Here is a 22793-nt window from a genome sequence, read left to right on the forward strand (position 1 = left end):
TGTTTAGTGTTGGGGTAGGGGTAGACATTAATAAAGTACAGTTTAATGGGTAATTTAATAAATATTATGACTAATATCTGTATAATTATTGTTTTTATATTACTGTGAAGGTTAGGGTGGAGGTAGACCTTAATAAAAATACAATTCATGGGTAATTTAAATAGTAAATAATAAATAGTTTTTGTTCCAGTTACAGCTGTATCCCTTCAAGGAACAGCCATTAATAACTACTGTTTAATTGTTTCATCATGTTTGCTTTGTTAAGATGATGCTTCAAGAGTGAAATTACTGAAATGTGAAAACCCCTTTGATGACTACATTAATGCTAACTATGTGCCAGTGAGTATACAAACATTCCAACATCTCTTGTGACCCTACATGTTGCATCAGTTATTTAAATATATTGTGTGTGGTCAGGGCTACAATTCAAGAAAAGAGTTTATAGCTGCTCAGGGTCCATTGCCCGTCACGATAAACAAATTTTGGAGAATGATCTGGGAGAACAAAGTCTACACCATAGTGATGCTGACCAAATGCAACGAGCTGGGAAAAGTGAGTTCAAGTTTTAGCATTAAAATGTTATTGTTCACATTAAAAAGTGGTAAAATGTGAAAATGTTTATGCTGAATTAAGCTAACCTAGGGTGGCCAAAGAGCTTAATGTGCTGCATTTAAAAAAACACACATGCAATAAAAAAAAAACACCAGCAAATCAAGAAAAGATCCTTATTGGTTTGACAATATAAGTGTTGCAAATTCTAACAATACAAACACATAAAAAAACACTGCATTTCCTCACAATGCAAACAAATTAAGAAAACGCCTGCATTTTCTCACAACAAATGCAAATAGCATTGAACACAACAGAAATGTTTCAAGGGGACCCTAAAATATTATAGACCCGGCCATTTAGGTTATATTCTGCATCCCAATTCGCATACTTACGCCCTATTTACATGGGGCGTCAATGCTTCCCATTCACTTTGAATGGGTGATGTTGAGCAATGCCGAACTGACTTTTAGATCCATTAGGGCTGCTTCAGCAGCATTGCTCGCAACAGAAGTCAAGGATTTTTCAACTTTTCAAGCGCCAATGGAAGTGTCAGCCAATCAGATCGCTTTATGTAAATGCCACAGCTCAGACAGTAGCCGATTGCAGAATAATTTTATTGGCTGACACTGCTATGACAATCGCGTCAGCCCCAACTTCAGACACACCCTTGGTCAAACGTTGATGCTGATGCCCCAAGTGAATGCATCATTATACTATGCTCTAAAAGTATGTACTTTTTTGTGAAAGAAAATTATATACTTTCGAGTGAGTAACAAAGAGTATGCAAGCTCGGGGACTACTACTTCTTATTAACAAATAGTTATGTTGCTTAGTTATGTCCCCTGTCTATCACCTCATTTACATTTCTTGCATATTTAATTACCTACCTTATTGGAGAAGCAGCAGCAGGTTAAACTGCCATTCTCAAGACTTTCATGCAGAGAAATCTCCTCAGATCTTTTTGATATGAGTTCACATTGTCGTTGTAAATTAAATATAACATAGAAAACGTGATTTAAATATTTTCCAGTGGACTAGATATTAGTTAATAGTCATTCAAACAACTTTACCAAAGCCTTTATACTTGATGATTGGTCTCATGCATCCGCCATGTATGTAGTTTATTTACACTTTTTGCCCGAGTTTGTAGTTCTAATTAAATTCACGTCCAACGGCCAATGTATCATGGGCAATATCAGTGGTTAGATTATGGAGGTCCACACTTTCAATTTTTACTCAAAATAGTAAACCATCCAGGAACCTTTGGCATACTCTTTTCAACATAATATGGTTTGGGACATACTAATTCTATTTTTGAATGCCTTTTCCATGTCCATAAAACACATGGAGAAGGCATTCGAAAAAACTTTCAAAGAATTTGAAAAAGAAATTCAAAGTACAGCCTTGGGCATGAGGGGGTCCGGTTTAGGGAGCACAGGATCTCATCTCTGTTATATGCAGACCATGTTGTTCTGTTGGCTTCATCAAACATGGACATTCAGCATGAAATGGGGCAGTTTGCTGTCGAGTGTGACGTGGCTGGGAGGAGAATTAGCCCCACTAAGTCCGAGGCCATGGTGCTACACCAGATAATGATGCTTTGCCATCTATGGGTTGGAGGAAAGTCCTCACCCCAGGTGGAGGAGTTTAAGCATCTTGGGGTTTTGTTCACGAGTGAGGGAAGGATAGAACATGAGATTGACAGGAGAGTCAGTGAAGCAGTAATGCTGTAGATGTACTGGTCCGTTGTGGTAAAGAAGGACTTGAGCCAAAAGGCAAAGCTCTCAATTTACCAGTCAGTCCTTGTTCCTACTCTCACTTATGGTCATGAGCTTTGGGTCATGTATGATTGGACAAAATCTCAGATAAAAGCGGCCAAAATGAGTTTCCTTCGCAGGGTGGCAGGGCGCACCCTTATAGATAGGGTGAGGAGCTCTGACAACTGGGAGGAGCTCGGAGTAAAGTCACTGACAGCTTCTTCACATCGAGAGAAGTCTGAGGTGGCTTGGGAATCGGTTTCGAATGCCTCCTGGATGCCTACCTAAGGAGGTGTTCAGGCATGTCCCACTAGTGCCGAGTTCAGACTGCATGATTTTCAAACTAGTCATGTCACAGATGTTTTCACACTGCATGACTATCTGGGCTAGCGTTTCGTCGCTGCTTTGTTTACACTGCAAGATGGTTCGGCGACATGGACATTCACATTGCATGACTTTACTATAGGGAGAATCGCCGACAACTTCGTCCAAACTACGTCTCACAGCCAAAAACATCTAGTATATCTTTTGTTATTAACTACATAATGAGAAAGAAGCCTTTAATGGGGTAGAACATGTACATGTTTGCTCACCTGGGTTTAAAGGGAATTAGCCATTTCTCCTTAACGTTGATAATAAACTAATTTCTTTCTGTATGAAACGTCAAACAGACACGGTTGCTCCTGAGTCCTGTCAAACCTCCACTGGTTTTTCCTCCATTTCGTGGGTCCAAATAAACCGAAAAAGAGCGCTTTCAACTTCTCCCCCAGCCTCCCGCTGGCCTGCAGCAGGTATACACACACGCACACACAAGTGAAAGCTGCTCTCTCATTGGCTGTAGGCGATCACTGATGTTATTTTCAGTCAAAACTCAATTCACACGGCATGATTTGAATCGCCGACAGCTCCAGATATTTAGCACGCCAAATATCTCACAGGCATCGGCGACTCATCGGCGATTCTCTCAGATCGCGTCTTTGATCGTTCATACTGTGTGATTGTCACTCACGTGCACGAGCAGCGATTTGCCTGTGATTTCAGGCATTTGTCGGCGAGCCAAAATTGGGGCTAAAATCACGCAGTCTGAACTAGGCATAGGAGAAGACCTCAGTGTGCTGGAATGCTGAAGACTTGCTGGAGGGACTATGTCTCTCAGCTGGCCTGGTAACGCCTCGGGATCCCCCCGGAGGAGCTGGAGGAAGTGTCCAGGGAAAGGGAAGTCTGGGGTTCTCTACTGCTGCCCCCACAACCCAGCCCCTTAAAAGCAGTTGAAAATTAATTAATAAATGAATAATTTTATTTTCAAATGCTATTTAGGACAAAAAGTATGCAAATTGGGACAGCAATGGTTATTTAGGCTTATGATATATAAAGGTCAAGGGAATAGTGTAAAGAGGATGTTAAAGATCACCTACAAATTGACTGAGCAACAGTCACTGCACATTAAACATTTTCCAGCTGGGTCGGTCACATTTTAGGGTCCCCATGAAACATTTTTGTTGTCTTCCTTGCTATTTGCTACTTTGCTATGAAATATGTTTGCATTGTAAGAATATGCTGCAAAATGTTTTATTGTGTTTGTGTTGTTTGACATTTTCTTAATTTGCTACCGTCTCTTTGTAATTGCATGTGTTTTCCTAAATTGCAGCACATTAAACTCTAGTAGCCACTCTACTAACCAGTAATTGTGCCAATGTCTCCAGGTGAAATGTGAAAAGTACTGGCCATCTGAGACTGACTTTTATCATAACATCTCTGTGACAACCACCTCAGAGACAGAACTGGACGACTGGACAATTAGAGACTTCAGTATCAAAAACGTAAAGCAACACTTCCTGTGCTTGATATCTTCTCATTTTTTTCGTTCTGTACCATATACAACTGAATGTTGCTATTGTGGTATTAAAATCATTAATGTTTTATATTATGTGGCTGATACCTCTGTAGGTGGAAACAGAAGAAACTTGTAATGTACGCCAGTTCCACTTCACAGCGTGGCCGGATCATGGAGTTCCAGAAACCACTGAGGTCCTTATTGAGTTTAGGCACCTGGTGAGAGAACATATGAACCAGTACTCATGCACCTCTCCAACCGTGGTGCATTGCAGGTGACTTTAAATATCCATAAATAATGCAAATATTAATTGACCTCTTTATTAAAATCATCTGATCATTTGACCTCTTTCTCTTTCAGTGCTGGTGTGGGAAGAACAGGGACATTCATTGCCATTGACCACCTGATCTCCCAGATTGAAAGGGACAGCATGGTGGACATCTACGGAATTGTTCATGATATGCGCATGCACAGGGCTCTCATGGTGCAGACTGAGGTACGAGTCTTTAAAGCAGTACTGTATATCAAGCCTCATTGCAAGTTAAAGGGATAGTTCACACAAAAATGAAAATTAACTCAACCTCAAGTGGTCCCAAACTTTACAAGTTTTCTTTTTCTATTGAACACATAAGAAGCTAGTTTGGAAAGTGTTAGAAAACTTTAACCATTGACTTCCATAGTAGTAAAAACAAATATTATGGAAGTGAATGGTTACAGATTCAAAGATTTCAAAACCTCAGCACAGCATATGCTTGACAATGGTCAGGAGGAAAAATAAATTTGATACTAACAGTCTGCTCCGCATCCTAATTCTGATGCTGTACGAGGCGAGCTACAGAGCAAGCTGCTCGCACCAGAAAAGCCATTCATATGGAGGTAAGAATTTAGCAGTAGCACAAAAAGGTTGGGGGTTCCAAGCTTCAGGTCGAGTGAAACCTGAGAATAAATAGGGCCAAGAAAAAAAAGCTGGATAGCCTAGGAGAGACAGAGAGAGGGGTGAAAGAGAGAAAAAAAAATTGTGGTTCGGTTCTCCAATCACGCTGCCACTCGGTTCTCAACCGGCTGAGAGATCCAATGACGTGCTGGGAGCCCTGTCAAGGAACCTACCCGTCTGTTTTCTGGTGTCCGGCGGCGGTTCTTCCGGCTGGCAGCACTTCTTGTCTCCAGCTCCGCTCTCGCTTCAGGCTTTGGCATCCTGGCATACAGCGGTGACTCCCCCGGCCTTTTTGGGATGGCTCCTCGCAGCTCTTTCCCTCACGGTGGTGAACCCTGCATCCCCTGCTCATCCCCATGCTGAGAGCTTTCATTAGGCAGAGCCTTTCCTCGCCAGCCTCTGGTCGCCCCAGTACTCTGTGCTGACGAACGCGTTTCTTCCCTACTCGGTTTAACTCCCGAACACTCGCCCTTCCCCCCAGAGGCAAGGGCATCTGGACTTCCATTGGCTTCCATGGCTCCCCCTTGAGACTCGAGGCAGGTCATGCGTCCAGGTGTCTTTGATTATCTTACTCACGCCACCTGCCTCCTATGCCACACTCTCAGAAAAAAAAGGTCCAAAATTTTACCTTTTAAGGTACAAGTGGCCAGTCACTGGGGTGGTACCCCAAAGGGTACAAAATGTACCTCTACTTAGAGATACAAAATTGTACCTTCTACATTTGTACCATTTAAAAGACAATTTTGTACCCCCAAGGAACATTTTGATCCTTTGGTGACTGCATGCACAAATAAATAAATATAACATTTTAGTTTACAGATGTCTAATTTTATTTAGAAATGTAGAAACATTTCATCACAACTCACAACTAAATGTGTCAAGAAATAAAATTACACCGCAAGTATAAAGCAGTCATTTAAAACAGTAAAAAGTATATTTAGATAACAAATAATAAGTTGTTCACACACTGTACAGTAAATAATCTACACTAATACAAAGACCACAAGGACACTGTTAGATTTATTAACACATTACACAGGCTACATCAAGTACCGCACTTTATGAAGTCCAAAGTAATAATTAGTTAGTAATTTGTCATTAACATTTTCTCTGTATTTCAAAACGAAGGCATAGTTTATCCATAAATTCCTTCAACAGTGCAGAAAACCAAAAATATCAGTTGCCTCTTACTCAACATCAGTAGATTCCTCCTCAACTTCCTCAAGTGGAGTTGTAATTTGTTGTAACACAATATGTTTATGCTTTTGGTAAACATGACATGTAAGGCACTCATAACTGAAAAATGTTCTTTGAAAGTCAGTAATCATTAGGACCACAAGTTATTTAAACATTTGCTTCATGCATGAATGTCAGCAGTGTGCTGATTTAACTTGATTATTTTGATTATTATCCAAGAGCATGTAAAGAAACAAAAAACAAGATTGATCCCTTTGGTAACTCGAGTAGGTAGAGTCTTGTCACCATCCACAGTTCATTTAAAACATTCCACTGCAGAAACATCAAGGTGTTCTTCAAATGAGATGGATATGTCAAAAATGTATATCTGTCCACAAAGTATAATTAAGACTTTTTATTAAGACCCCTAAAGAATTATATCAACTTGTGTAGAATGGGCATTCAAAGTAACTTTTAATGAACCCAGAATATTTCTTTAAATGACATTAGCTTAGATGTTAGCATGAAGCTGTGCTTCTTTTACAAATGAGCGGCTTTATAAAACTGTTTTCCTTTTTCTGTCTGTTTTCTTCAATAGGACCAGTATGTTTACCTCTACCAGTGTGCCTATGACCTCATTCAATCAAGAACTATGTCCAACAACTTAATTTACCAGAATACAGCATCATTTGAAATCTACCAGAATGTAGATTTTAAGGAAAACAAAGATAAGATGTCCTTTACCGAAGGATCAAATTTGTGAAATGGATACAATATATATTCTTGCACAGTAATCAAATCATTTGATTAATGTACTGTAAAAATTAAAACACAAATAATGCAGCAATGGCTTTAAAATAAAAATAAGCAAATAAATACTAAGTAATTGTGTTAATAATATTTAAATTAAGATTTTATTTTCTCAGTGACGGTCGAAAAGAATATTTGTTTAATTTGGTGTAAAATGGTTATATAAAATAATATATAATACATAATTTTACTATTTAACTACAAGGACTAACATTCTCCCCCACTAGAGGGTGCTGTCAACCTATCACTTTTATCAATGCACATAATTAAAATATGTATATGTTCCATTATTCTGCTAAAAAATAATTCGATTTATAAAAGTATCAAAAGATTGCTGTCTAATTATTAGTTCATTAATTGCTGTTATGCTTTAAAACGTTTTGCTAACTGTGTGAAGCTCAGCCTGCTCTGGAAAGGAGCATTTGCTGCGAATTTGTATAGTAATTTATTGTTGTTTTATATATTAGGGTCCACTAAAACTTATAATCTTACAGTAATATAACAGTCTAATTGTTTATTGTTTACCTTTGTTTAAAAGCTATCACCTCAGCCACTGTACTGTAATATGATTCCTGTATATGCTATTAGTACAGCACTTTTATTCTTGTGTGATGTTGTCTGATTAGATTTTATAAAGCTCTTTTCCTGCTGTTTTTACTGCTAGTGCTTTTCTGTCAGGGATGAAACTGCAACTTTGCTCAGTGTTGAGTAAGATACGCCTACTGGAGATAGCTAAGCTAAGCTACTCAGTTAAATTAGCTACTACCAAACTACTCCTCTAAAATTAGATAGTTATTAACTCAGTGTAACTATACTTTTTTTTTTTCCACAATTACGTAAATTACAGTGAATAAAACGTCTATGGAATAAACATTAACAAGGAATGCTTAAAGAATAATATGGTTCAATACCATTAAAATGTGAAAGTTTTGTTTTTATAGTTTTGAATTTTTGACAAAACACAAAAATGTAGCTTAAGCTATAGGCTATTAAGGGTCATGGTGGCGCGGTGGGTATCATGATCGCCTCACAGCAAGAAGGTTGCTGGTTCGAGCCCCGGCTGAGACAGTTGGCATTTCTGTGTGGAGTTTGCATGTTCTCCCCATGTTCGCATGGGTTTCCTCCGGGTGCTCTGGTTTCCCCCACAGTCCAAAGATGATGCGCTATAGGTAAATTGGGTAAGCTAAATTGGCCACAGTGTATGTGTGTGAATTCAAGAGTGTGGGTGTTTCCCAGTCTTGGGTTTTGACTGGAAGGACATCTGCTGTGTAAAACATATGCTGGATTCATTTAACTCTACTTTAACCCCATGACAACTGTTACTGCAGACAGCATACACTCACCGGCCACTTTATTATGTACACCTTACTAGCAACAGCGGGTTAGACCTCTTTTTGCCTTCAGAACTGCCTAAATCCTTCATGGCATAGATTCAATAAGGTACTTGGTCTATATTTTTTTGGTCCATATTGACATGATAGCATTACACAGTTGCTGCCGATTTGTCGGCTGCACATTAATGATGCGAATCTCCTATTCCATAATATCCCAAAGGTGCTCTATTGGATTACGATCTGGTGACTTTGAAGGCCATTTGAATTTATTCTTATGTTTAAGAAACCAGTCTGAGATGATTCATGCTATATGACATGGCGTGTTATCCTGCTGAAAGCCATTAGAAGATTTGTACACTGTGGTCATAAAGGGATGAACATGGTCAGCAACAATACTCAGGTAGGCTGTGATGTGACACAATGCTCAGTTGGTACCAATGGGCCCAAAGCGGGCCAATAAAATATTCCCCACATCATTACATCACCACCACTAGCCTAAACCGTTGATACAAGGCAGGATGGATCTGTGCTTTCATGTTGTTGATGCCAAATTCTGATCCTATGTGAATGTTGCAGCAGAAATCAAGACTCATCAGACCACGCAACGTTTTTCCAATCTTCTATTGTCCAATATGGTGAGCCTGTGCCAATTGTAGCCTGAGTTTCCTGTTCTTCGCTGACAGGAGTGGCACCCTGCGTGGTCTTCTGCTGCCCATTCGCCTCAAGGTTTGACATGTTCAGAGATGCTCTTCTGTATACCTCAGTTGTAACAAGTGGTTATTTGAGTTACTGTTGCCTTTATATCAGCTCGGAACAGTCTGGGCATTCTCCTCTGACCTCTGGCATCAATAATGTACCTAATAAAGTGTCCGGTGAGAGTATATTAGGTAATATATTTTGGTTACTACCATATGATAAAAATGTGCCATCATTTAAAATAAGTAAACTTGGTAACTGGAAGCATAGTAAATCAATGGTTACCAAAATTCTTGAAAATATATTCAGATGAGTGGAATTACTTGAGGGTAAGTAAATGTATGTACTTTTGAAATATACTGCTCGAAAATAATAAAGGGAACACTTAAAAAACACAATGAAACTCCAAGTGATTCCTCCTGCTAAGATTAGCTCCAACTTGCCTAAACACACCTGCCAGGAAGTTTCCAGTAGCCTACATCTAGTACACGGGTGTCCAAAGATTTTTTTTAAGTGAAACTGAACGAATGACTAACATAACCAGTAGATGGCTGCAGAGTAACACTCATACCACAATTTTTCATATCTACTGCACACTGTAATGCTTTCATGTTTGCTTTTGAGAAAGGCGTATGATGATACAATACAAGTACATAAACAATATACACAATGTTGCGTATTTAAAATCTTTACATGGTCTGACATAAGTTTTCAGGAACTTGGATCAACATGAATCACACAAGTGTAGTCTGTCCATGTCTGTTCTTTTTTCTTTTGTTTTTCTTTGATTTCCTACATCCTTTGGATTAAAAAAATCTACAATTTAGAGTTTTTACATTTTGTTTTTATTTTTAATTTTACAGCATATCCACTGTAGTGGACCACAGGACCATTTTACTTTGAAACGACCGGCACTCAGACAACAAAATTGTACAAGATATGGCTGTAAAGGGATGTTAATCCAATATTAATGTAACAAATACAAAACAAAAGCCATTTTTTTCCTTTTGTATTGAAATTCCTGAAAAACTTTAGTCTGAAAAGGGGCCAAACTAAAATAAAAATAAAAATTATGTTTATCCAAAACAAATTTAACATAAAAGCGATTTAAATCTGATTGTCATTCTCTAATTGTTTCTAATTCTCTAATTGTCTGATTGTCAGACTCTGAATCAGAGTCTCCCTCAACTATTTTATAAAGAATCTTCTCTGCTTCAGTTCTGCCTCCTACAACATGCAGTCATTAATTACATTAAGATGGTCCTGGTGTCAACTATAGTGGACATTTAAAAAAAGGACGATATTTTGAAACACGAACAAGGTAACAGCTTTGAAAGCTAAATGTATTGTTCCTGGCACTTTAATAAACAAATATTTATGTAATAATGATAGTTAAAAACATTTAAAAGCTAAATTTTACATACCTCTCTCCTTCCCATAAAATGTGCTTTTTTTTGTATGTCGGCCATTTTGGATGCAGTGCAAGAAGTGGTCCCTAGCATGCCAGTGCCAGCCAATCAAATGACATATCACTAGAAAACCCAGGATCCTCTGAACAGTACAACAGTGTAGACTTGACAGAGGAGCTCAAAAAATTCTAAGAAAATTCATGAAAACGCAATGTCCACTACAGAGGACACAAGTCTGACCAACAAATACGTTTTCTAGAAATACATAAATGCTCTAGAACTATTCATGGTCAGCATCGCTGATTTGATATTTTTTAACAGCTGGAAGTAGATCTTTCTTCAACTTTTATTATATTGATGATAAAACAAATGGAAGTTCAGAAAATGCTAACGTATCCTGTTACAGTACATTTAATCTGACTAGAGTCAATTATTTATTCTGTATCACTGCTGTGGCAGCAGAAAAATTCTGCAGAAGGCTAAGCTTTCCGCGTCTCACAATATACCAGTATGTTAAATTATAAATGATCCTTTTCCTTGCTGCATAGAACATATTTAATTTAACTGAATTTAGACCATCCACTATGTTTATGTTCAAAGCTAAGTTAAGGTTGCTGTATTCATTCAAAACTGTCTCATTTCTTAATCTGTGATAGAATGATAGTGAGTATAGATCCATTTTAAAAGTTTATTCTTTGTATACCAACCTTTTTACACTATTTAAGGATATTATAAATTACAGAGAGGCTGAAAAAAGTGGATAAAATACTACTAAAACAACCTCATGTTGCAACTGTTGTGACGTGAATGGCTTCTTAGGAATATTCATTCATTCATTCATTTTTCTTTTTGGCTTAGTCCCTTTATTCATCAACCGCCAACTTATCCAACATATGTTTTACATAGCAGATGCTCTTCCAGGTGCAACCCAGTACTGGGAAACTTCTTAGGAACATATTATTTGAAATTAAAAGAATATTCTGCCTAGTTTAATCATGTCCGTTGTTAAAATGTCCTTCTAATTTGGTGTTTTTGTTATCATAACTGCAATCTGATTATTTTATTAGTTTTATGTCATTTATAAATGCAATTTTTTCTAATTAAAAGCCTCATTATTTAGTAGCTTTTAAGGACATTTAGAATTATATCTCTTTCATCTGAATAGTAAGAATGGAAAAGCTATTAAAATTGTTCAATTGTGTCTGGTCTTTAAAGGGATAGTTCACCCAAAAATAAGAAGTTCCTCATTATTTATTCACATCCAAATGGTTCCAAACTAGGGGTGTCAAACTTAGATCCTGAAGACCCACAGCCCTGCACATGTTTAGTTCCAACCCTGCTTCTTGTCGTACAGTTTTGATTGGGAAAAGTGGAACGGTCAATATTGTGAATGAAGCCCCACCTACTAGTACGTGGCCAATCATAAATCACAAATAGCCAATCATTGATTGCTCAGATCAGATGTGTGCAGACAGTCTGGTGGTCAATAGACACACAAAAAAATGACTTGCTTCACATGCATAAGAACTATATGCAGATAAAGCTTGAAATCTGTACTTTTATATGAACCACGTGCACTTGATAACAAAAGTTTTTTTGATTTTTGTCATCTGTATGAAACGAATGCGAGGTACAGCTCATCCTGTCAACTGCGCATCACATGACAGCAATTACTCAAACGTCCACAGACTTGTGAACGAAGCGTCAATGACTATGCTTACATGGACATCAGTAAATGAATTATTTGCCTTAATCTAATTAAGTCAATAATAAGATTAAGGTGTTTACATGAGTTGTTTTTTAAATGTTCCTTTCATGATCCTGTTTTACATGTTATAGCACAATTCGATTTACGTCATCGCGTCACCGTGCTATATTAACCTTTCCTCTGGAGTTTTATGTAATTTCGGGTGTTTCATTTTTAATTTGTCGACTTTAACTGCAGTTTGGGAATCATTCATTCAGAATCATTTCCTGCATGACCCCCATGACAAATGAGATATTGAATGCAACTATGAACTGCTGGAAGAGTGTTTTTAATAAAAGTTCATGCTACATGCTGAATGGAAGAAAACAAATAAAAACCTCCGCATAATATGATGCGAGTCTGTGGTGTCAAACAGCTGTGTGTGTGTGTGTGTGTGTGTGTGTATAAAACACGGCAAAAAGTCCTATCTGGCAGTTATTTTTCGATTAAGTTGTTTACATGTCTGTTCTGCACTTCAATAATGCGACTAAAATTGGCATACACAGCAAATTCATCAGAGTTAAATTCTCGGTGTTGAAGCATTTGAGAGTAAAGTGTTGACGTTAAAGAGTTAGATTTTGATAAATGAATATAATAAGAGTTAGAATTGATTTTATTCAGTGCGAAATCAAGGAGTTATCTTTTCTACACTTGGTGGTGTTATTTCCAACATCCGGGAATTCATGCAGCCCCAGTCACTGAAGAATTTTCCAGACGCCATTTTCCATCTGAGGTTTAGAACAGCAACTGGTGAGTCAAACTACCTAAATGTTGGTATTTTACTGACTTTCTTTAAGGAAATACAGTTGTAAACATGTTGTTAAGTTAATAACTTTAGAATGGAGTGACAATTTTAAACTTCTGTGGTTCATTCATGGTCGTTTGTGTATCTAGCTTAACTGCATTACTATTGACTTCTTTTCAAGAATGTTTTTATATATGCTTACGCATACATAGTGCATAAAAACATCAAATGTACATGTTCAGCACATTTCTGTCACGCTTAATGCCATTTTGTGCGTTGTTACCCATCTGTAAAATAAAATCGACACTTCTCCTTTAATTCTAAGCAAACTAGCGAGGGAATCCCCGGAGCCGCCTAACGTTAGCCTACTCTGCCCGGATGCTAACGGCAACACAGGACGGTTTCCATAAGCTCTGGAGAGTTTCTAAAACATATCTGGTGAGTAAATGAACATATGCTTACTTGTAAAAGGCTTCCTGACTGAAACAAATGATTGTTTGTTATTCGTGTACGTTAATTTGGTTATTTTAAACACCGCGGCCCTTTTAAACTGGTTCATTCGTGGCCGTCCATATACCGTTAACGTTAGTCCATAACTTAGACTCGTGTGATAACGTACGCTTGAATTATATTAAGTGTTGACAACCATTAAAGTCGGAATGTTAACATTAATGTCTTTAAATGACCGCGTTTGCACTTTTATCAGACATTTAACGTTACAGAAGTCTCCCGGAAGTTGCGGGACTAACGTTAACGTTATCCCGCAAATGCACAGAGACTCCCAGATGCCCAAGTAGATGCCCGCAAATGAATGATCATCTCCCGGAAATCGCGCGTCTCCCGCCCGGTCATTAAACACTTTGCACGCCCCTCTCCACCGCATCCCTCCCAGCTCTTCAGGTACGTCGCGCTCAAGTCACCCCCACCGCTCTTCAGGTACGTCGCGCGCAGCTCATCCCATTGCTCTTCAGGTACTTATCTCTCCCGCTACCTCCCGCAAATCAACTCTGTATCCCCCGAAAATGACTTTTCCCAACTCGGGATGTCTGACGTTAGTAAGTTAGGCTATTTCTGTTGTCAGGAACATCTTAGTCAAGCTTTTTCTCCCACATGATATTGTGCTTAAAACTATAGGCTAAACTTAGCATGTACTGTACACAACATTTCCGTTTTATTAGTGCGTTGTAAACAGCCACCTGTCTGTAAAATTAATCAACTGATTCATATTTGAGCAGCCTAATGATGACACAGGTTTGATTTGTAGATTTATTATCAATAATCAACATCTGAATCAAAAGATATGTGAAAATGTGTGAGGCATACTTTGTGATGTTCTTCTCTCTTTTTTATCTGAAGGTTATGCATATGTGTTAGATACTAATGTGTTGTTGTTTTTTAACAGCCACAGTTCTCTGTACAATAACACAAGACCCTGAGCCGGTGGCTGATTAGAGACGGATGGTGTATTTCCAGAGTTGGTGAAATGACCAAGCACACCTTCTTGGTCATATGTGGTGATAATAATGAAGGTATGTTTGATAAAGTTCTGTATTTGTTTCACAATAAGCTGAGAGGGTATTAGAGCATTAAAGAATAACGACTGACATGAAGGTGATAAGTTTTGTATTGTGGGTGAACTTTTACTTAAATAATGTTTTGCTGTTGTCTTTGCACTTTTTCTCTTCTGCTTATCCTAATATTTTAGATTATATTTGGACCTGAAACATCTGCTAGACTCCAGTAAAGGTGGTGTCAATACTGGACCTGAAAGGGCCTAACAAGTTGAATCTGGTAAAGAAACACGCACACACACACACACACACACACACACACACACACACACACGCACGCACACGCTTACAGAAAACTGTAAGTTTATGAATATTTTTTACACTGTGGCCAATATTTTGGGGAAGTCAGCATCACTAAATGATATAAAAGATTTTAAGCTCCTCTAAATTTTGCTCCAAGTGTTGTGTTAAATTCAGGAATCTGGACAGACAGCTGCCTGTTTTTCCAGTTCTAGTCATAGTGGTTAACCTAATTGTTTTTGGAGATCCAACAGTGATGTATGTGTTTTTTCTACTTTTCCATATCCTGTCACCTCAACCAGCTGGGAGAGTCAAGTTGTGGATCATCATGTAGATTTTCAAAAGGTGAGTTTAGATTTCTTGAATGTTTTATTTACTTTAAATGTTCTTTTAAATATATCATAGAATTTGATTGCAATTTTATTTTCAAACATTTTTCTTAGTCATGCTGGAGTCTTGAAGAGTTCTTAGATGAGCATCACCCTATATCCGTGCATCAGGAACCACCAGACGAGTGATCAGCAGCTGCTACATCATCATGGATAAAAAGGTCATCCTGTGGCTGGGAAGCACTTCATTCACAGGACATGCTTGATGAGATTTCCTAGCTCCAGTTTGTTTTCAAACAAGTTTACAGCATTTATACCTTCATTTAAACTGCTGTGTTTGATGTGGAGGACCAAGGAAACACCAGAAGTGAAAGATTTGCACGCCAAGTTGTTTAAAATGTAATTTCAGAAGAAAACTATGCGTTCAGAAGAAAACTATGAGTGACGATATATTGAACTTTCAAATTGCTCTGATGAAACATAAAGTTTGGACATCATATTTTGTTGATACTGTCTGTACTAATAAAACATTTAAAGCATATTTGACATTGTTGCATTTTAAAAATTGAATGAATTGTTGAAGTTGTGAATGTTTTCAAATAAAATGTCTTTATTTTGTAATTTACAGTCTATTTGACCTTTTTACCATATTTACACTCAAGAGAGTTGAATAAAATAATATATTACACCAGGTGGTGTTAAATATAGTTACATTTTTTAACTCTGCCCAGAGTTAAAATTAACCCTTACTTCGGTGTCAATGTGCCAACCCTTTTGAAAGTGTTGATTTAAGTCTGTTTTGAGTGGACCCCATGAGACACTTTCAAAGTGTTGAAATTAACACCCATAGAGTTGTTTTGGGTCCCCACATTTTGCTGTGTACTCCACATCTTAATTCTATTTCTCTTTAGTTCAATTATCACCTTAATCTGATTAAATTATTCAAAAATTGCTGTTTACATGGTAGACTCTTAATCAAAGTATTGTCTTAATTGCACTAAAATCTAATTATTGGTGTCCATGTAAACATACTCACTGTAAATTCTGGAGAAAACTCGCTCTCAAGATCAAGTTGTGAATTACTTTAGAAGACCGGTGCGATCAGACGATCATTATCCAGAAGATGATATTGTGTAGACGAACTATAATTGAGGTTGGTGTCGTAATCTCGTTCCTTTTGAGTGCGCATGCGCATTAGCTCAAGCAATCTGAAAAAATGCTTATTTTGTTTTATTTGGACGTTTAGAAACAAAACTTATGAGACAGTGTTTCCCCATTCAGACAGAATGGCCGAGCATACAGCCTGAGATGCATTACTGCCGAGTGAAATGACTTGTCTTAAAGGGACTTTGGTTTAATTACAGTTTGAACTAAACTGTGCAGAGCTGCGGCCCTACAGGTATTGAGTTTGACACCCCTGTTCTAATCCTTTAAATTTGAATTTCTTTTTTCTGTTGAAAACAAAACAAGATTTTCTTAAAAATGGGCTCAAAGTTCTTCATTTTATGTATTTTAGAAAGTGACAAGACCTAAATGACTCCTTTAATCCATTCATTAATTTTCCTTTGACGTAGTCCCTGACTTATTAGGGATCACCACAGCAGAATGAACCACCAAATACACTTATGCTATATGTTATATATATAACGTACGCGTATGTTTTATGCAGCGGATGCTCAAAAACTGATTTTTGCTGCTTGTTCAAGGTACTTATTTATGAGCTGAAACAACACAATTATTGAAGTTAGTTGCATTAACTTAATTGATTTGTGTTGGGACAACTTGAATGAGTTGTGTGAACCCTGCATTTTTACAGTATAAATATTGTGTGTGTTCATTATCATGATAAAGTGTATGCTGTTGAATATTGGCATATACCACTGTCTGCTTTTTTTACTGTAGTATATTACAAAGTAGCCTACAGTAGTCAAAAATAAGTGGATCAAAACCATTTATTAGAGTATTCCTAAAATTGTTGAACAACACCCACTCTTGTCTTATAGGACCAGTACTAACCCTACTGTTTATGAACTCACTTTAGAAAATGCTTTAGTGTGCTGCAGTAAGATGTAGTAAAACAAACTAGGCTGAATGGTACTAGCTACACTGTTAACCCTTACTGTAGATGATGCAGTAAATAACTTTAAAAAGGCCAGTGTTTTGCTGTAATAAAGGGAAACAGTATTTTACTGTAAAACGAGCAGGATTTAAGGAATGAGCAAAGACTAAATTACAGTAATTTACTTAATGTAGCCATTACAGGTAGTAGCTGTGATAATAATTGGTAAATTACTGTTCAACCATTACAGTCCCATCTACGCTGATGCTTTATGCTGTTATATAGGGCATTTATCTTAATGCAGAAAACAATGATTTAGACATTGACACACACATACCAAGGATGTCTGTCTTTTTCCAAAATCGTGAAAAAAAAAAAAATCAGAAAATGTTGGCCCTTTAAGGGAGCCATGTGTATGTTGTTTACTTCTGAGTGCTCCATTCTCTGTTTAACAGTTCAGATGCAGAGTCTGACGTTTTAAAGAGTCTACAACGAATAAGTAATGTGTTCAAATATTTTTGAGGGTTTCTAAAGTAAGTATGTGTAAGTTATGTTGTTGTTATCTTGAACCTCCACTGTCAGGTCCCAGGTTGTGAATTCGTTGCTAAGTTTTTTTTCAGAGCTGTGTTTCCAACTGTGAATTCATAAGGACAATAGAAACGTTTGTTTTCTTGAACTTTTCTTAAAGTAAATATTAATAAAGATTGGATCCTTTATCTCTATGGCCGACTTTATTTTTTGTTTTTATAATTATTGAGAATTGTGTGTGCCTGTTTTTTGACAAACATGTTTCTATGTGTGTTCTTTTGATAGGCATTTTTAAAAATGATTTGAAACTTATAAAAACTGTGTTGCCAGCATTTTACTGTAAAAAGGCCTGGTAAGGTCTAACAGTGTAGGCTATACTATGCTATTTTTTATGTGGGAATCAATGTAGGATGTGGGCAGAGCTATCCTTATTAAACGTCATACACTCAAAAACGGATTTTTGCAGCTTGTTCAAGCTACTTATTTAAAATGAGCTGAAACAACAGTTCTTGAAATGTGTTACATTAACTTAATCGATTTGTGTTGACATAACATGAATGAATTGTGTGGAACCCTGCATTTAGCCTATTGACAGAAAAAACACGAACGCTGAAAGTTGTGCTGAATGACGTCAGGCTTTATGAGGGTTAAATCCAGCACCGCGTCTCCACTCTGGCTGGTTAAGCGCCTCCTTTCTTCCAAAGGCATTTCCTGCCGTCCGCGCTCCCAGAATACACAGCTGTACGCCAGCGGTTATGGAATGCTATGGACCGCTATTTTATCTCTCCATCATCTTCCACCTCTTAAGGATGCAGGTGTGCAAGGTTAACTTCCAACTTCCAAGCGTTTCGCGTCTGGAAAACAGCGTTTCGATCGGCCTTTGCACATTTTAAGACGGCATTACTTTTGTTTTGGGACAAACGCGAGCTTCGTTTACAGTTCAATTACATTGAATACATGAGGGACGGTTACTAAGGCGGTCGGAATAGAACAAGACAACCAGACCTTTTCCAGTGATCTGAGATGAATTCGTTTGGATACGTCTAGATCTCCTGCCACGTTTCTGTCTTCGGGGGCTGAAGTTGCGACTGCAACAGAGGTGAGAGAAATCTGCGATGAAATATGATTATATGACTGTTTTCAAGGAGGATGCGATGGACTGTTGGGCTGTTTACTTACAAGAATCATTCGTTAGGCTGTTTGTATTTGGATGTGAATGTGATTATTGAATTTCCTATCCGGGCTCTATTTATCTATCCATCCTTCTATAACCAGCACGGATTCTTTAAACGGCACAGAGCCTCGTTATTCCGTTATGTTTGTCATCTCTGCAGTTAATGTGACGCATGGATGTGTTATTTCATAAAAAGTCGTCTGTTGTCCACATCCTCCATTTTTAAAAGACATTATAGACTAAAATGCTTTTGGTAAAACGCCTAGCAGCTGTCAGACATTAAAAGTAGCCTACTAATAAAACTGCCAATAATGCATTGTTGTGTTAGGCTACATTAAATATTCATGTTTCAATATTAGCCTGTAATTGTTTAACAGTTTTAAATGTTATAATACAATTATCTATTTTGAAAAAAATATTAATAATATTATTAATTTTTAAAATGTGTTTAGGCTTATGTTGAGCACAAATATATTATTTTATGTTTGGGTAATAGGCTATGTGATGCATATACATTTTATATAGGTTTATAAAAAATAGGTCAATTATAAATGAATAAAAATAATACTACAATTTTATTGTATTAATATTTATTTAAATAATTGTTAATTAAGCTACACAGAAAATTAAAAGCAGTCTTTAGTATATTGTTATATAGTCACTGCAGAAAGGTGACTGATTTATTGACCAATCAAAAATTTTGAAACCAGTTCATTATATTATTATTATTATTATTATTATTATTATTATTATTGACAACAACAACAATAATAATCAAAGCCTAGTATTTAAAATAATCAAATATCAATTTGTTATTATATATTGTTATTAATATTAAAGAAACACTATTATAGGTATAATTATTATATTAGTTCTAGGCTATTCTACATCAAATGTTAAAAATAAACAACTTTTTTTTTATTATTATTATTTTTTAGGTTTTGGTCGAAAGCAAAATACAAAAAATACAAAACTACAGGGTTCATATGGTCATGGAAATCCTAGAAAAGTCAGGAAATTTTGACATGGCATTTTGCAGTCCTGTAAAATGTTTGCTAAATCAAATACCCCTCCCCCCCCAAAAAAAAAAAAAAAACAAAATTGAAAAAAGTAATGGAAATTAGTTTAACAAATATCAGTTTACTTCAATATAGGTCACTTATCTTTACTTGTATTCTGTCCTTGGCCGAAACATGGTCTCACATTATAAGTGCTGTGTAATCATAATCTAAATCAATTTTACCAACATATAAAAATAATATTAAACTAAATGGAAGTTTTATGTATTCTGTTTCTTGTTGTTTACCACGTATACATGGACATTACTTAAAACATCAGGTCATGAAAGTTTACTTTAAAGTGCTGGAAAAGTACTTTAAAAGTACTAAAAGAATTTTAGTAGTAAATATGTGTATGAATCCTGAAACTACTACCGCCACCAATAATCAGTGTTGGGAAAAAGTAATATTTTACAATCTAAAGTCACGTTGTTTAGTTAATGTTTTAGTTAAAGGATAGTATCGTGAAAGAATGCAATTTTTGAGTGTTTTTACATTTATTTTAAGATTATGATAGGCTTAAATAAGTAATATATTATTTTTTAAACCAACACTGCTTATAATAAAAATAATATTAAAGTTTCAGGTGCAGACGACAACATTTTCAATATAATTTCTATTCACACAGATCTACAAAAAAGACGTATTATGTGTGCCAGGCTGGTAGCTGGTGACACATGTGCATACATGCATTCTATTACATGCAAACACAATCCTGTTATTAGCCCCTTTCACACAGTGATACCGGAAAATATCCGGAAAATTTACGGAACGACTTTACCGGTATGTTCAAAAAAGCACTGTTCACACAGGCGAGGACGTTACGGAAATTTTCCGGAAAAGAGCATTCACACATCCATTCCAAAATACCGGTAAATTCTGACATCATTCACCACAAATGAGCTTTAAACGGCTACGCTTGTATTTGTAAACATTTGACTAAATTACAAACTCTTTTGATGATCAATATTGTAAACAACTTTCACAGGATCATATTCGCATGTCGAGATTTTCATAATATGTGCGTGTGCTGCCGCTCACAGGCTGTTTCATGGGCACACGCAAAGCTTGAAGGTAAACAAACAACGGCTTATCATAAGCATCTTATCGATGATTATTTGCACAGTTGGCATTAAGGAGAACATATAAACGTGATCTGACTAACTTCTAGCAGCTAAATGCGTCTGGAAAAATATTCAAAGGCTTTTATTCTCACAAACCGCGCGGAGGTAAATGCGTCTGACTGTTGTGATTGGCTAAAGCAGAAGTCTTACGTCAGCACGTTCTAGACGTGCACGCGCTTATTCCGGAAATATTCCTTCTGCGTTCACACAGCGCAGCAGTCCGGCAAATTGCCGGTAATGTTACAACTTCTCTTTCCGGAAAATAGCCAGAACGAATTTACCGGTATTTTCAAAAAGGACCTGTTCACACATACAACCTTTCCGGAAAATTGCCGGTAATTTTCCGGAAAGGTCTGTATGTGTGAAAGGGGCTATTGTTTCTGTTTTCAAATACTCACGCATGGCTGTAGATTAAACACAATATGCAATTTGCATGACATCACTGCTTTAACAAAGACAGTAAATGTATTCTCATTGCTTGCACTTTGATACCAATTTTCTAAACTTTGCACTTTCAGATCCCAGCAATGAACAGCTAAGGACATTTTCTTTTCAGTTTAAAAATTAATGTGTAAACATACCATATTTGGCTGTTGACATCAGCCAAAGTCAATCCATTCCCACTCAGCAAGGGGGTGTGAACAGTTATTCTGGCCTGACATAATTTTGCATGTTTGATTGTTTCTCTTTTGTTAGGCTAAAAGAAATACAGAGATATACAGTGCTGTATTTTAACCCTGCTCATTAAAATGGTCGACCACAAGTTGACATTCAGTACCAGGCTGCATGAACAGAAGTCTCCAGTGACATGTTGGGAAGAGCAAACTTAGAATCCAGTATTCCCTAACAACCCTGTGTTTGTTCTTTAATTTATTCGTACCCTCCTGTTCCAACTGTGTCGGTTTTCGCGCTGATAGTTCCTTGTGAGAACTCCAGACAGCTGAATTCTTTTTTTAAGGGGTCGCTGGCTGGTCAGCTTGCACTTCCTGTATGTGCAGCTGAGCTATATGATGGTGTCTGTTACCTAATGTTGTTGTTAGATTTAGCGTAATATGAAAAGTCAATCAATTGTACCATTTTAACCCTTTGACTGCCCCTTTACCAAGCGATTGATCATGTTTTGACCGTTTAAATAATGTCATTTAAAGAAAGACTGTTTTAAATAATTGTTTACACACACAACATTGTTGGTTTACAAGAAAATCAAACAAACATCATCCCGTTGCACTTCTTGATTTTGGTTTTATTGTAAAAACAACAACAACAACAAAATGAAATGTCAAATGAGAATTTGAGATATTTTATTGCATACTTAAAAAAAAAAAAGGTGATTTAGTGTTCAAAAATGTTTTATTTTGAATATTTGTTTTGAAATAAATTGCGCTTACACTTCATATTTTCAGATTTTTCATAGTATATGCATTAGGGTTGTCTCAATATCATTAATTAATCTTATGATACTATACCAGCTTAAGTATCTCGATACCAAGTAGTATTGCGATACTGTAATTTATAACTCAACTTATAAAGAAAATTGTCAGAAATACTATATTTTATATTATAATAAGCCTACTTTAATGTAATTCATTATCCCCTTAAAAATCCCATAAAAATTGTATTCATACTTTTTGTTTATTTTGTAGATAACTGACCAAAAAAACCCCTGTGAATAAACTCGACACATAGGAACATAAAAACCTTTCTGCCAGCCAGTGT

General features: G+C 36.7%; 3 protein-coding genes and 1 long non-coding RNA gene across 6 annotated transcripts in view; 3 read left to right on the forward strand and 1 right to left on the reverse strand.

Moving 5' to 3' along the window:
- The window catches only part of ptprjb.2 (protein tyrosine phosphatase receptor type Jb, tandem duplicate 2), a 40382-nt gene extending 32663 nt beyond the window's left edge, over nucleotides 1–7719 (forward strand). For both annotated transcript variants that reach the window (NM_001445040.1, NM_001445039.1), the window contains 6 exons: nucleotides 266–339; nucleotides 418–552; nucleotides 4013–4129; nucleotides 4257–4417; nucleotides 4504–4639; nucleotides 6852–7719. In NM_001445040.1, the coding sequence (NP_001431969.1) occupies nucleotides 266–339; nucleotides 418–552; nucleotides 4013–4129; nucleotides 4257–4417; nucleotides 4504–4639; nucleotides 6852–7016 (788 nt within the window). In that variant the 3' untranslated portion in view covers nucleotides 7017–7719. The remainder of the gene's footprint in view (nucleotides 1–265; nucleotides 340–417; nucleotides 553–4012; nucleotides 4130–4256; nucleotides 4418–4503; nucleotides 4640–6851) is intronic.
- LOC147830877 (uncharacterized) overlaps nucleotides 1–22793 on the reverse strand; it is a 187132-nt gene that overhangs the window by 99235 nt on the left and 65104 nt on the right. The window lies entirely within an intron of this gene.
- On the forward strand, nucleotides 12962–15755 carry LOC137489355 (uncharacterized). The gene is made up of 6 exons (XR_015526533.1): nucleotides 12962–12999; nucleotides 13320–13432; nucleotides 14397–14523; nucleotides 14700–14785; nucleotides 15108–15150; nucleotides 15249–15755. It is a non-coding gene; the product is annotated as an uncharacterized LOC137489355 (long non-coding RNA).
- Nucleotides 18400–22793, forward strand: part of osbpl5 (oxysterol binding protein-like 5) — a 95802-nt gene continuing 91408 nt past the window's right edge. For both annotated transcript variants that reach the window (XM_087312366.1, XM_087312365.1), the window contains exon 1: nucleotides 18400–18820. The gene's annotated coding sequence lies outside the window, so the exon portion shown is untranslated. The remainder of the gene's footprint in view (nucleotides 18821–22793) is intronic.

Source organism: Danio rerio, chromosome 25, assembly GCF_052040795.2.
Source record: "Danio rerio strain M-AB ecotype USA chromosome 25, GRCz13ab, whole genome shotgun sequence".
In the NCBI taxonomy this organism is placed as follows: Eukaryota; Metazoa; Chordata; class Actinopteri; order Cypriniformes; family Danionidae; genus Danio; species Danio rerio.